Raw genomic sequence first — 15954 nt, forward strand, 5'->3', positions numbered from 1 at the left:
CACATTCCTACAACTTATCCATTCCAACTTATCAACTTCACAAAGCAGAGCTGGTACTGTTGGTACATAAATTCGTGATCACACCTTGATGTGGTTCATACAGTGTATGTAACACTCCAATACAGTGTACAGCTCATACAGTGTATGTAACACTCCAATATAGTGTACAGTTAATACAGTGTAGTGTACAGTTCATACAGTGTATGCAACCACTCCAATAGTGTACAGTTCATACAGTGTATGCAACACTCATGCAAAATATAATACATACAAAGCTGGACCACTGACCTTAGAAGTGTGACGACAACATCTATGTATATCAGAACAAATACACAAAACCACTGAATTATTGGAATATCGACTTTAATGCGTTTGCTAATCATGTTGGAAGATGTTTGGAAATACAGCAGAAGTTCAAATCCAGGAATGGTCTCATCTTCACATCAGTGGGATAATATATGTACAAAGTGAAAGTGTTGAACAAATGAGAATGTGCCCTCAAATGACAAGAAATACTTTCACACCAAACTGTGTATTTCACACTTACCAATCTTAACGTTTAACCTTAGAATGCTTCACAAATGAGGAAAAAAGGGTGATAAAAAGTGATACAGAACTCATGATTAAACTCACAATTCAGTGAGAATTAAATCTCCCATCGTTCCTGAAAAATCAATTCACTAAATCAATAAAAGACAAACATAATTTTACATACCTGCGTGTACATGTATAATATTGAACATCATAAATGATATGTATAACTTATATCAACAAAAAGCTAAAAACAAGCATACAGGGACATGTACCTCTTTCACAATCATTAAATGAGTGGACACTCCACAGAACGTTACTTTTATCACACTTATATTGCATACTTGTAAAAAATAGTCATTTAAAAGATGTGAATATTGTTGGTTTTACAGTACAGTACAGGAGCTGACACACACATAGATTAAGAAATGATCACTAGCGAATGTAGAAGATAAAACCATAAAATTATATCATCACAAACCAGAGTCCAGTGTTAGGCAGGCCATACAACTTGAAATTAAAAAATGGAGTAGAGATGCTGGGGAAATAAAAATGCAGGTGTTTGATACTGGTTCAAGAGGTCAGATAGGTTTTGTAACAGACATACAATGGGTAGGGTTGTAAAAGGCCCCCAGACATTATAAGTTAAAATGAATCAATTACAACATACATAGGTGCCATCCACCTTAGCAATAAACATGGAAAGATATAAATAACACTTTAGGGTGAGATGTGAAAACTTTCTGAGTTCTGTGTGTCACGACTGTGTTCTAGACTGCAGGTATTTGTCATAGCCTCGACATGCCGTCTGCATGGTGCCCAGGAACTGGGGGACACCGGTCTGAAACAGAAATAATGAGGTCAGGCACTTATAAAATCCTTATATATTTAATGATACTTTATTTGTAACAACATAGATTTTATGGGAATAAGTTTGTGGCCTAAGTAGAATTTTATATACATTTTATATAGTATGAGACCGAAGTACTGTTGATCTATAGCAGTAAGTCTAAGGTCAAAGTAGCACAATGTATTTTACAGACATCAGCTGATATAGAATAGAACATTATAGATATAATTTTGAGAACAAATAGAATTTTATAGGCATAAGTCTGAGGACAAAGCAGTAATTTTGAAATTTGTAAGCCTAAATTTAGGCCATAGTATACTTACTTTAGCCGCCCAGTTTATCAGCCAGGTTGGAATCATTCCTTTGGGATTATCATAATATCTCATGTAGGCTGTAAAACAGAGGAGATTTAGCCATACAGAAATCACTTTGTTTCAAATCAAACACCCACACAGGGTTGTTCTGGATATGTTAGCGTAAAACGGCATATCCTTCATAAACTATAAAGGTACATCGGCTTCTGCCATCACAAACGAACAAAACTAATTTTAGCACCGTCTTGTCCTGTTCCACGTTCAGTTAGCATTCCATTACAGTTTTCACCATTTCAAAATATAATTAGAACAGCCCGCAGTTTTACGGCTTCCAAAATATCTTCACAAACTGTTTGCAGCTTCTGCCTCAGTACAGGAATGTCCTTGCACATTGCAGTCTATGTAATATCCATTAAAAAGCAGTCTGGTACTCACATGGAATGTTAATAGTGAATGTTAATAGCATTACACTGTACATGTCATATACATATGTGGAATATGGGCTTTTTTCAATTATTTGAAACATGACAATTCTTTTGTTGATCTACACAGCTCAAAATATTTTAGCCCACAGATAGCATATATGTAATCCTATCAACTCAATAATTTTCAGCTTTTTAACTGTAAGAAACTGCAATTTTTCGTGCTTTAATCGTCATTTCCGGCAAAACGATTTAAGATAAGTAAAAAATAACAGATCATAATCAGCAGGTCAAACTGCAGCAGTCAGTTTTTAATGTTGAATTTTAAAAGTTTGTGGTCACATGACTTTCGTGATATGACCATAGTTTCTTCAAACATTTTTTGCCTTTCGAAGTCCTTTCGGCTAATTAAACTCCAGCTAACTGGGACAAATGTGTTTCAAGAAAAATGTTTTTCCGACCAAACTTCGAGCTGTTGTAGTGCTGGTAGTATAAGTCACAGTATAATTTGCAAAGTACCACATTGTAGAGCAAAGATGAAGTTAATGTACATGTAAGTTCCGTTTCTTGAACACCAGTGGTATTCTGTCTGCACGGTGACAAATATATGCAATTTTGAACAGTTTTGCTTAAAATCGTATATTTTCCGTATAGGAAAAAAAGATAGAAAAAAACTTTTGACAGATTGGGGCGTTTTAGCTCAAACTACACCACTTAGCATGCTTTTGAAGTTTAAATTCAAAAATGACACGTTACATGACTACATATGCAAATAGACAAACTTTTAGTTTTTTAGATATATATATATATGAGTAAGTTTAGCAAACTTTATTCGGCGAATCCTGTTCTATGTGCTCATAAAATTTAGCTCACCAAAAATTGGTCGTTTTGAATAAGACGGCATTTAAATGATTTCTGCACGTGACAATATGGCGGCAAAAGTAGGCCGTGCAGAAGTTAAATCTTGTGTAGAAAAGTTTTCCCATGTATTTTTCATACAGAAACAAAAACTGAGGAGTAAGGAAAGGAATAATAATAATTCATACGATAGCAACAGGTTTTCCAAGCTTTTAGCATGGAAACCTAATAATTTAAAAGTATTCTGACACCAATCTCACTACATTTATAACCATAGTCTGCTGAATGTCAAGCTGCATACCTTTTGTACCTCCCTTCCCATCACTCTTCAGTGCTGCACTTTGGTGGTAATCATCTACTCGCACTACTCCACTCTTCTCAGGAATTTTGTCTGTGGCTACACTTTTGGCCAAAACTACATACACTTTTGACCCATTGAAGTCTAACTCCCTTAGTTCACGTTTGTAGATGTACTGAATTAAATCAGTTCAGGAGAATCATTTCAAAATATAAAAGTCAATTAAGATTAAGACAAAAACATTCCAGTTTTTTCAGTACTGGCCATAAAAGAACATTGCCTTTGACAAGCAACAAACAAAATGCTATTTGGAATTTCTTAATTATAAATTTATGTTAATTGAGCTTTCCTTTAAAGCTGTCCCAGGCACCTGTTCCTTTTCGAACAGCATTAGTCTACCACTGAATAGGAGTTAAAAAAACAAGATTCCAGAATGAATTCACATCAGATGTTTTCAAAAAAGGATACATCTCTGTTGGACATAGGCCATGGAAAGTTAATATTCCAATATACCGCAGTCTCACCATCAATTTCAACTTCCTTTAGCACTACAATGAGAAAGAATACATGATAAAGATGATAATTTGATTTCAAAAACAAAAGACAATGCATTATTTAAGCACTTCTATATTACTTTCTTCTGAATTATAAGATAAGTTGAATCAGGTAAGAAAAAAAAGCGTAAATTTGCTTCAAGAGTCATGCAGCTGAAGGATGAAGTTTTGAAAGCAAACTACATGTACTTACCATTGACATAACTATCCCACTGCCTTCTGTAGTCTATATCCATGTAGACTTTGGCACAAGTGTCTGGATCCACATCTATGGAGCCATATATTTTATACTGATACAGTCCAGATTCCTGCATAAAAAAAGAACACTGTGATATACTGAAAATGCACCTGTTAGCTTAGACTATTTTCACCCCCACAAAAGACATGCACTAGTCTACCAATACTGTTTTTCTTCTTTTTATGATAACAGAAAAGGGATATAATTGATATAATTAAAGAAATTAGAATTTAAAGGATACATGAAATGCTTTCTTTTTTATTTTTTAATATGCTGATTATTATGTGTAATAACATATAACAGTACAAACAAATTTTCAACTTTCACTTTTGGGGGGCGGGGGGTGGGGGTGTCTTTAAAGTACAGTTTTCTTAAGGCTCCAGCAGTCTGTCCAGAAATTAAGTAACTTGCAGTGGTGACGTCAAGGATGATCCCTGTTTAAACAGAAATCTGTGGGGGAAAGACTGAATGGGTCTGGCCAAATGTGAGCGGAGGTGTGGGAAACAGACTGAAGTGGGGCAGGTATAGTGGCGGGAGGGGGCGCTAAGCTTGCCTGCAGAAGCCATGCAGTATCTGTGAACACGTCACTTAGCCCACACTGTAGCGAGACAGTTCACCAGGCTAGGGGCACTTAGGGGCATGTTCCCTGATTTCTGAGCAAGATTAACAATGATGTAATTTCTGAAAAAATATGACGGCGGCCAGCATTATAGTGGGAGGAAAACTGGGCAGAGCCCAGGGGGAACCCACGCCAACCACTGAAGGAAAATATGCATAATATAGAGGCGTAATTAACAGGTATAACAATACCCCCCAAAAAGAATTTTTTTTAACCAAAATTCCAGGGCATAATTTTCTTCATCTGGCATAGAAACATAATCCTTATTTTATAGATCCTTTTCATATATCTATTAATGGAATTTTCTATGCTGATTTGCTAAGAATGGACAACACAAGTATGATTTTCGACAACCGTAGTCACTATAGGTTTGACAATTATCCTACTTCACTCCAGAAACATATTCTTCATTTATTAATTGATTACACCTCATTCTGATTAATGAATTTCTGCTTTAATTAAAAGCTCTTCATATATATATATATCTGCATGATGTGTATGTACCAAGTCACAGATTTGGAACAGCTTTGTTTACACCTCTGCCATGGGTTACTATATACCTACACACTGATCAATTTACAATTAGGCAAGAAAATCAACCTAATGGAGAAATACGCCATCAACTCGACCTGATTATCAGAAGCTAGGCCATTAGTATAATGTACTATATCCCAGCCAACACACAGGGGCAATAACAGACTGTACCGAATCTAGTTACAATAACAATCTACACTGCCATCAGACGGTGTTACTATGTGTCAGACAAACTTACTATGTGCAAGCTTACCTCATTGTACAGTCGATAGATGGTGACATCGTGGGACTCGGTAAAAAATTCCCAGCCTTCCACCTGTGGTCCTTCTAGCTCTCTACAGGCTGATGTAAACTCTTCGTCCTGAAACATTCTGCTGCTTACTGTTGAAATAAAAAATCTGAATTCAGCAGTTCTCAGCTGCGAACTGTCAAAACTGTTGTTGTTGTTGCAAACGTGCCAGTTGCTAAGGCGAAGAGATTGTTTACACCACCCTACAACACACTCAGCTGGGTCTTCGAAGTGGACTCATTTGAAAATACAAAATGTAGTAATATCGGTATCTCGCAATTAGCATGTCACCACAAAACTCCACATGAACTTTCAAATTGACTCAGACATGTTAGGACAAACATGCAGGCACCTGTCACTGTTTACTTCCGGCCTTCTAAAAACCGCTCAGTAAAATAAGGGGAGATAACTTCAATAGTCAGTGCGGATCTCGGCCTTGAGTGTCCCCAATGCCACCGGGAAGGGCACGGCCTACATGTACATAACGTGTGGCATAGAAAATAAATGTCCAGTAGTAGGCCAAGTTAACAAAAAAAATTACAGGACATGTCGAAACATAGGCCTAGGCCTACAATGCGTTTTCACTTGCTAATAAATCTTTAAAACGGGGTGACAAAGAACAGACGGCAATGTGCACTCAGCGAGTATCGTTTGGCACACGTCATATAGGGCGTATGAGAGATACGAGTTCTTGGGAGTTCGGAGTGGGGAGCTCGCGCACATACGGAAGGTGGAGTTAGAAAACGCTCCATTCCTTCAACGCTCATGCGCGAAGGCCCTGTATAGCCTGGATTCTGGCTACAGACCCCCATTAATTTTCCATAAGCGGACAGTGTTAACGTTTAGCACTGTAGCTCAGCCCCAAACATTCCGTGGACAATAAGCTTTGGCGCATACCTGGCCAGCCTGTGAGAAAGAAGCGATAAAAATCTTGACATAGGTTGACCATCAAAATCTGGACCTTTCTATGCCGGCAGCCGGGAGGAGTGCCTAGCAACGTCAAGGGACGTCACTCGCAGCCTCATCACCACCTGTCTCCTTGTATCCTCTCGTCCAGAATTGCAAACTTTCATCATTAGAACTCATACCTGCCCAAAGCTTAGACAATTTCCATCATTTTGATACCAAGCATACACCTGTACACCAAAAGCGGCAGGCTGGCAAACAAAAAAGGACTTTAATTACACCCTAAAATACATAGAATTACATTCGTCTTCCCAAGAAACGGAAGTTGTAATGGGGGTCTGTGTCCTTCTAACCCCAACTTCCCATATATGCGCGAGCACCCTACGCGGAACTCCCGAGAACTCATAGGCCCGTATATGAGGACTTGCTGATAACGGTGCCGTATTATACCAAAACATCTGAACTCAGAATCGAGCCTGGTCCTCCTTATCCTACCAGGTGCAATCGAACTTTAAATGCCTTTAAATAGACGTTCTAGGCCCCTATTGCTATTTTGTTTGAGCTGTTACAAAAAAGGCAAACAAAATATAAGAAACAGATATTAATTACGATCGGTTGAACGACATGCATAAGAATTCATGTGCTGCAGTTTTCAAAAGATGTGCCTAAACCTACTGGTTTAATTTAGAACAACTTCAAACCTTCCAGAATTTTCATTCAACTTTTATGTCATTGTTTAGGCAATATAGAGCCGCTCTTATTCGAACTCAGTGAGTTTTTATCACAGTATCCGTTCACATTAGCTAATAACACTAACCCTACTATACCTACACTCAAAAAATTAATGTGTTAATTTTAACAGAAAATCTGTTGTCTGAGTGATGCTAGAATGTATTTTGCCATTGCAGCAGACTGTTTTGTTACCGGTATATATAACACACATGTTCTGTTAATTCAACGTAAAGATTCTATCAGACTTTCAGGATATTGTGTTGAATATGACTGAAAATTGCACAGTGTTATAATAACAGGATACATTCTAGCATCATTCAGACAGCTAGGTACATGTACATGTATGCTCCCTGGTAATTCCCCAGCCCTTTTCTTATATGCTCGCAGGTTCAAATCCTGCGAGAAAGTACTAAATATGCTCTTCGGTTCAAAGGGGTGGGTATGCCGCAAATGCTCATACTTTCTTACTTCATAAACAGTATACTGCCTGAGCTCAAGTGGAAATATTCAACTATGCATGCACGCGTTCTCCGCGGTGATCGATACGCTAAAGATGGTTTGAAATGGTAGCCATCTTTGAGGTAAGTTTGTGTATTGTCCACTGAGTGTCTATTGTTAGAGGTGTCATAAGCTGGGCAGAGGTGCGTGGCTGGTAAGGGCATAAAATGGGCAATAGGCCTACGCACAAACGTACGCCAAAGATGGCTGCCATTGCAAACCATCTATATGCACCAACATGCGCAATTCCTTTCAGTTTATCGTCTGACCTTTATGTACGGTCGAGATCGCAATAACTCACAACTTGGCAATGAACCTGATGTCTGCTTTAGTACTTGTGATTAATAAGGGTATAGTTAGGGTTATCAATCTCTCTGTAGGGGAGACACTTGAAAACCCGTGCCTCAGTTGAGATAATTGACAAAACCATCGTTGACCTGCGTGCACGGATAACAGTATAACAGTTCTAACAGCACCATAGACTTTACCCGCTGGTAAGGTGGACTGGACAGAGCATCATAACGGATACACAGTAACGTTATTATCCACAGCGTTGGCGCCTGAAGTCGGTACACATTGCAAATAATGTTCAGCAATACAGATCAGAACAGAATCTATATTCAATCTATTTTCAGTGTTACTGAAACAATTATCTATCGAATAACCAGCAAACAAAAACGATACTTCAAACAATATATCGGCTTATGAAGAAAAGCCAAAGATTATATTCCAATGATACATGATGGTCAATTTGCGGATTTGATTGTGTACAAACTTTATATAAATACAGGTTTTGACATATTCTATATTGTCATTGTTTTTGAATTGATAATTATTGGGTTCTCTGAGGGTTCTTTCGGGGTTCTCATATGAACTACTAGTATATTGGTGCACAATTGTCGTGTGTGTTCTTAATCAGTCTTGACAAGAGGCTGTATTTCACCGTTTACGAGTGACCGTTTATCAGCTATCACAAAGCTGTAGTCTTTTATACTGCCTTCCTGCATATACAGGATTCTGCTGGTTGTACAAGCATCCGCGAGCATTGTTTAATGTGTTTGTGTCTTAAATGTGATGACAATTCAGCATTTTCAGTAATTGTAGACGCCTAAAACATTGCAGTTAACATCAGTGCATAGTTTTCTTTAGCTGTCTCTGCTTATCAGTTATGGTGTGAGAGGACATCTAAAGCATCTGTTGTTATTTAAGCAATTATTTGAACAGCTCTAATGAAAGCCTGAATTAAATGGGCAAGAGACTGGTTACGTGTGACCGACTGTCACACTGTCACAGCTGCTCGAGTTTTGTTCTCTGTGTTGTTGTCTTTTATATTCGTACTATATCAGACATTTTGCTCAGATAAGATTTTTTCGGCCCAGTCAGAGCGATCAGGGTCTGTAAGATCATGAAGGAAAGATGAACCTATGTATACGTGTGGTTATTCTGCTCTCTCATAAAACGCCCTCATAAATAGTCGATAAACTCCAAAGCTATTCTCTTATCACAAAGCCATCCACTCTGTCTGAATTCCCATATCACCCCGGCCTTGTAGATCGTAACCATTGTAAACAGCGAGCCATCCGAAATTTGACGATCTGGTCGTCTCAACAGATCGCCGCCTGTTAATACAGGTGTAACTGAAAGGTGAAACAGACTACAGTATGAAGGTGCTACAGGTAAGACAAAATTTTTACATCTACAATGTATATGTAGACCTATATACATACATGGGTATAGGAACTGGCAGGAAGAAGCAAGATACAAGACTATCAAGTAAAAAGAAGACTTTAGGAGTAGCAGTTATTCAGTTACTGGCGTTAATCCTGGAACTGCTCGTTCATACTCATACCAGACGACACAAAAGCCTTTGCTATTCCTTGGTAATTCTTCTCTATTTGTCAGGGAAATAGCTTATTTGTAACAATTTTTTTAATACATGTAGTGGCATTTGCGCTAGTCGAGCTTGAGCTGATTCTTGGCAAGTCAGTTCAATTTATGTCTATCGAAACATCTTTCAAAAGCTTTGTGTTATTTATGTAAATTTTCTTTTTGGTACTAAGTTAATAGTTAAATTACATGAAACTGTCGCCTTGAATGCAAGATTAGAAAGCACATGAGACTGCTGTTAATACTCAGGGTTGTGTGTAAACGTTTAATACTACATGTACATTAAGCTTTAGGTTCTAGAATTAATTCTGGCAGACGTTTCGTTTATGGGATATCGTCCTTGGGAAAGGGGTCTTTTATATAGGCTCATAATCACGAAGACGTTCGGCATAAACATGGGGAAGAGTAAAAAGAGAACTTGAATAGCCTGATTTGATTTGATTTGTTTATTCACCAGTGTATTAAAGACCCACTATAGACACTGACATCACATATTCATAAATATTATATACACGAAGGAGTTAAGTACACTGGCGAGATTAAATCTCAAGAGAGCTTGTTCTATCCCGATTTATTTATTTATTTGATTTATTTGATTGATGTTTTACGCCGTACTCAAAAATATTTCACTTATACGACGGCGGCCACATTACGGTGGGAGGAAACCGGGCAGAGCCCGGGGGAAGCCCACGAACATGCGTAGGAAGCCAGCATGAGCTGGACTTCAACTCACAGTGACCGCATTCGTGAGAAGCTCCTGGGTCATTGCGCCGCGCTGGCGTGCCCTGATTGAGAAACATTAAAATTATGCAATGGCCGATTTTAACAAAGGCTTTTTGGAAGGCGATGGTGTAAATAAAAAAAATATATACATAGCGTGGAAGCACAAACAAGATATGAAGAGAAGAAATAGCAAAAAATCGTGTGCTATGAATAGTGTCTCAGTACATCAATGAACATCACTGGCTATTATTCGATTGTTGACAAAGTATGATTTAAGCTTAGATTTCAAAAGAGATTTTGAGGATATAGAACGTATGCAGATGGGCAGTTTGTTCCATTCCTGGGAACCCGTACACTTCATAGAATAATGAGAGATTAGATTTATGGACAGACTTATTAAGATCGAAAGTATATGATCTTGTTACATAATTGTGGACTGTAGAGTGTTTAGACATATAATTAGTGAAACTTATGGGATTTGTTCTGGATGGTAGAAGTAACTGTGGACCAGTAATAAGACAGAAAATATATTTAGATCTAAAAAGAGGGAGGATTGGCATATCACGAAACAAAGGAAAGGTGTGATCAGGGCGATTAGAAAGTGAGACGGCACGAATAGCCTGGGCAAGTTGTAGGGATTTCAAATGGGTGGGAAATGTATTACTCCAGATAGTGACTCCATCAGAAGGATAAGCATAAATTATAGAATAACAAACGATGAATAACTAGTGTTTTTGTTTTTTTGTTTTTTTTTTTTGTTTACACAATACTTTGTATGGTATAGTACACCTATGTTCCTTGACACTTTGGAACAGACATAGTTAATACGGTCTATTCAGTTCAGTTTTTCATTAAAAATTATTCCGAGAAATTAAAATTTAGAAACTCCTTCAACCGTTGCACAAAGAATGGTAAGTTGAAGAAGGAAAGTTTGCCTTAGCTTTGTTGCCGGTCGAATTAACATCAATTTGGTTTTGCTTATATTCAAGGACAAACGGTATAAATAGAACCAAGTGCGGAGTTTATCTCATTCTCTTGGCATCGTATTGATAGCTGCAGCGGCACCGTTAGAAAAACATATAGTATTAGTGTCATTTGCAAATAACATAAAATGGAGAATACTACTAACGTTAGAGATGTCATTAATATACAGAAGGAAAAGAATGGGACCGAGAATAGAGCCTTGAGGAGCATCATGTACGACAGGTTCAGTTTGAGAGAGAGTGTCATTGAAAGATACTACTTGACTACTGTTGCATAAAGGGCTCCTAAAGCATTCATTGAACACGCTTCGAAATCCATGATGTTCGAGTTCATTTAAGAGTATAGTGTGACTTGCCCTGTCAAAGGCCATGGACAGGTAAAGGAAGGTGAAAATTGTTGATTTTCTCTTACATTACTTAGTTTATCGTATAGAAAACCTGCTGCAAAAAAGGTAGAGTGGTTGGATCTGAAGCCATACTGCTTCGTGTATAAATATTATTACTCTTCATATACGTAAGAATCATATTTGTAATTAACCTTTTTTTACTTAAAATTAATAGACAGGCATAACTTAAGCAGTTTTAAAGCAGTCAGGGAAAGGACCTGTAGAGAATGAAAGATTAGCAATATAGGCTGAAGGGGCAGAGATGTAATTGGATACAAGCTTGAGAATAGACATCCGAATGCCATCAAGTCCAGGTGCAGCGGATGGTTTAAGAATGTGGATGACATGCTGAACATCTGTCTGTGTTACAGGAGCGAAATTAAAATCACTTTCTAAAGGACCACCAAGGTAATCTGAAAAACTGTCGTCGGTGGTTGCTACAGAGCTAGCGCCAATAATACTGAAGGAAAAGGGCAATTTATAGTTGACCCAGTAGCCTCTCACCAATGCGGTCGTAGTGAGTTCAAGTACAGCTCATGCTGGCTTCCTCTACGGCCGTACGTGGGAGAGTCTCCCAGTCAACCTGTGAGTCGTCGTGGGTTTCCCCCGGCAGTCTGCCGTCTTCCATCTCTGTTTAAAGAGATCAGAAATCTGACGACAGACAATACAATGTTCACGACGAGATAGAAGGTTGTGTAGCTCTCTGCCTGAGGAGAGTACATGTATCTTTGATGTGCTCTCCTCACGACAGACCATACAAGGTCTACAGTTTGACGAGATGGAAGGGTATATAGCTCTGAGGAGAGTACATGTAGCTTTGATGTGCTCTCCTCACGACACACCATACTTGGTCTATAGTTTGACGAGATGGAAGGCTAGTTAGCTCTCTGCCTGAGGAGACTACATTTAGCTTTGATGTGCTCTCCCTAAAACAGACCATACAAAGTCTATAGTTTGACGAGATGGAAGGCTATATAGCTCTCCTCACGACAGACCATACAAGGACTGTAGTTTGACGAGATGAAAGGCTAGTTAGTTCTCTGCCTGAGGAGAGTACATGTAGCTTTGATGTGCTCTCCACACGACACACCGTACAAGGCCTATAGTTTCATAGATGGAAGGGTATATAGCTCTCTGCCTGAGGAGAGTACATGTAGATTTGATGTGCTCTCCTCACGACAGACCATACAAAGTCTATAGTTTGACGAGATGGAAGGCTATATAACTCTCTGCCTGAGGAGAGTAAATGTAGCTTTGATGTGCTATCGAGATGGAATGTTCGATGTGCTCGCAAGCTTTGATGTGCTCTCGTCTCGACAGACCATACACGGTCAAAATATTCACAACGAGATGATGGCTATATAGTCTTCTATCAGAACAGAGTAGCTTGAATGTACACGATCTCTCGTCACGTTAAATCATAAACTCCTGTCTGTTCACAGGTAAATTCAAGGTTGTTGTTCTCTAAGTGTTGAGAGTGGCTTTGATGTAGATACATCGCTGTTTGTAGTTTACGTGTACCAAAGTACATCCAGGACAGTGTCGCAACAATGACATTTGAAGTTTTTTTTATCACTGATACACATATATGTTACCGACCGCCACTATACCTGTTATCAGAATGGGTTCAAGTTTAATAGTACACTTCATATTCTTTATTACTTTGACCTGATTTGAACACCGGAAACAAACCTGGCTATCTGTGTCATCTTTGAGGTTTGCTAGTTCAGTTTGTTCTGCTTATCCAACAGAGCCACCCAGTTTAGAGGTGTTCTTCTTTTGGGAATGATGTAGATTTACTGTTTTTACTAGGTGCATTTTTGATATACGCATGTGACCGAACATCAGCCAATTGCTTTCTTGTAACTAAGGAATCGAGCTTTTATATTGCCCTTTGTCAGATTTCAACGTTTGTGAGTTAAGGTTTTAGTGCCCAGTGTTTCACATGTTTCACGTGTAGTTAGGATTTTTTAAGAAAATTCTTCCCACACCAACTCTCTTATGTTTTAACTTCTCGGTTTTTACGTTCTGACTTTTGCTTAAAAGTCTCCCGGACGGTTCTCAATAAATCAAACAACTAAACAAGACATGTAAGCATTCTCTTTAGATTTAGTTTTGTCCCCAACTCTGCGCAAATGCCAACGAAAAAACGCCTGTGGATGTGTAGTCTGATATATTCTTAATCTTGATACGCAATTGTTTAAAGTTAAGGAGAAAATGATTTCCCATGTTATACCTGTAAAATATATCTGAACTCAACTCCAAGTCTTTGAGAAAAGACTGAGAAAATTCTTCCGAATCTGATATTATACACTGTAACAGCCTGCTTTGCAAGGAAATCATCGTGGCAACCATTGTTGAAGTGTTAACATTTGTATAATCCATCAAGTGATAATACCGAGTCTTCCCCTTCCATGCTTAGTTCATTGAATACAGTGTAAGATGTCACGTCATGTGACATAATTTCTAACGCTGTTTCATTTGAATTTCATTTTATTTTCAATTATATATGCGTTTTATAAATGAAACTTTCCAGACTCAATTCAGGACAACCCATGAGTAAAGATTTACATTATAGGATGTCTTTCTTTCACCGATCTTACGGAAAAGTAGAGATGTGAAGGAAGTGTTGCTAACAGGTTGGTCTTGGGCTAAGTATCAATCAATTAAATTTTGGTGGTGATCAGAATCAATATACGGCTCAAGGCATGTTCAATTCTTCACCACTGGCAAAAGGAGAGAAATGCAGAGTATTGTCCTTTTGATATGGATGGATTAACAGATATAGCCCGGAGTAGTTTTGGCGTCATCAACTGTTGGCGATGAAGTGACGAACGTCTGGCACTTAAACGTTTACTCGCAATCAATATTTATGGAAGACAGGCGAGCGATGTCAAACAAATTTCACATTTGATCATCTAAACAAACATGCGTCAGTTACTGACGGTTTATACGCGTAATTTAAATTGCCACCAATGACTCGGGAACAGTGCGTGCGTGAAAGTCATGGAATAACATTTTGGCAAGATGAATGTAAAAATTTAGGTTCACTATGTTATTACTTGATTATTTTCTGTTTTAGGGCCGAAAATGGACATTGTTGTTGTCCATAATTGTGACGTGTGTGCATGCCAAAGCGGTGGACTCCGATGATTTGTCATGGAAGATAGACGGAATCAAATATTCCGACATCCCTGTGGAGTTTCGACTAGCCGCTTACATGCTCGAGGTACGCTCTAACCTCTTGGCATGTCGACACAGATCTAGGGATTTACCAGCCACTTGTCCAAATCAAGAATGTGTGGATGTTTTGAAGAAATATGAAGACTGGCGAGAAGCAAATGGTTATGGTATTGCCAGCGGACGATGGGGCTAAGTCCCAAGCTGAAGGAATGGAATGCAATGTGCTCTAAGACAATTTAATGTTCGTTGTGTTGCTGATGTGGTATCGCCAGTTTATAGCATTTTCTTTTTGACTAGTACGCAATCTTTCCCTTTTATAAACTGCAAACAGCAAAAGGAACAATAAGAGGTTAATAAATGTGCTAAGTTTTTAGGTTTTGTCTTCGTTACAACAATGATAAAATTTGATTAAAATAATTCAGTTACAAAATCTTAAGCAGTGTTTTTAAGCACGTCGATTTTAAAGAACCGATAGGACAGTTTACAATTTCCTTGCAATGTAGAGTTGTTAACAAAGACAACATCATACGAAATGACATTATGGCACTGTTTTATGTCATATTTTCTTTCAATGTTCTTGATGTGAAACTGGCGAAATCCAAAAGTTTACTGCCTACTAAACAACTTTTAATACAAATCACATGGTGTTATTCTATACAGGACATGACGGGGGCAGAATTAGTGGGAGCTTTCTTCATTAAGCCACACGTCATATAGCATTTGACAGATGCGTTATTTTGATAGTGGGGTTTCTTTGTTACGTGTAAGTCTGTACTTGAAGCAGTCTGTTTGCCATCTGGTATTCCAAAAGATAAAGGTAAATGACTTAAATATTTCCTTGTTCACCAGTTGATGAAGTTATTATATCTCAGCATTGCGCGCTTATGAAGTTGTCACTTCTTATCATGTACGTATTAACGATGTTAAAAGAAAAATGTTAACAATGTATAACACATTCTTACTTCCCCTCCCCCACCTCCACCACTTCCCACGACTGAAAAATACTGATGCCAGTTGTCTAACTCCGAGCATTAAAAGTCATGCTTTAGAATTGGCTTTAATACGGACTACGGCACATCTTCACTGCATCACGATAAAACAGGCGTGAAACTTTTATATTATATGCAGTCATGGAAAACTGTAACAGTC

The 15954-nt window shown here is 38.2% G+C and overlaps 1 protein-coding gene and 1 long non-coding RNA gene across 2 annotated transcripts; one reads left to right on the forward strand and one right to left on the reverse strand.

Moving 5' to 3' along the window:
- Window positions 1-361: 361 nt before the first annotated feature.
- On the reverse strand, window positions 362-5866 carry LOC135482058 (phosphatidylcholine transfer protein-like). The gene is made up of 6 exons (XM_064761886.1): window positions 5472-5866; window positions 4021-4135; window positions 3742-3821; window positions 3277-3448; window positions 1705-1772; window positions 362-1372 (listed from the first exon to the last, which is right to left on the reverse strand). Exons 1-6 carry the CDS (start codon window positions 5586-5588, stop codon window positions 1289-1291), a joined length of 636 nt encoding a protein of 211 aa, XP_064617956.1. The 5' UTR covers window positions 5589-5866; the 3' UTR covers window positions 362-1288.
- Window positions 5867-9165: 3299 nt separating this feature from the next.
- On the forward strand, window positions 9166-15638 carry LOC135461550 (uncharacterized). Its single transcript, XR_010443372.1, has 2 exons — window positions 9166-9319; window positions 14705-15638. It is a non-coding gene; the product is annotated as an uncharacterized LOC135461550 (long non-coding RNA).
- Window positions 15639-15954: the final 316 nt, after the last annotated feature.

This window comes from Liolophura sinensis, chromosome 1 (assembly GCF_032854445.1).
Source record: "Liolophura sinensis isolate JHLJ2023 chromosome 1, CUHK_Ljap_v2, whole genome shotgun sequence".
Classification (NCBI taxonomy): domain Eukaryota; kingdom Metazoa; phylum Mollusca; class Polyplacophora; order Chitonida; family Chitonidae; genus Liolophura; species Liolophura sinensis.

Excerpts from the sequence above, each read along its gene's own strand:
- LOC135482058 (XM_064761886.1), bottom strand. The coding sequence starts at position 5,588 with ATGTTTCAGGACGAAGAGTTTACATCAGCCTGTAGAGAGCTAGAAGGA. Across the intron at positions 1,773-3,276 it reads TGGGAAGGGAGGTACAAAAG|CCTACATGAGATATTATGAT; the intron begins GTATGCAGCTTG and ends TCTGTTTTACAG. Across the intron at positions 1,373-1,704 it reads TGATAAACTGGGCGGCTAAA|ACCGGTGTCCCCCAGTTCCT; the intron begins GTAAGTATACTA and ends TTTCTGTTTCAG.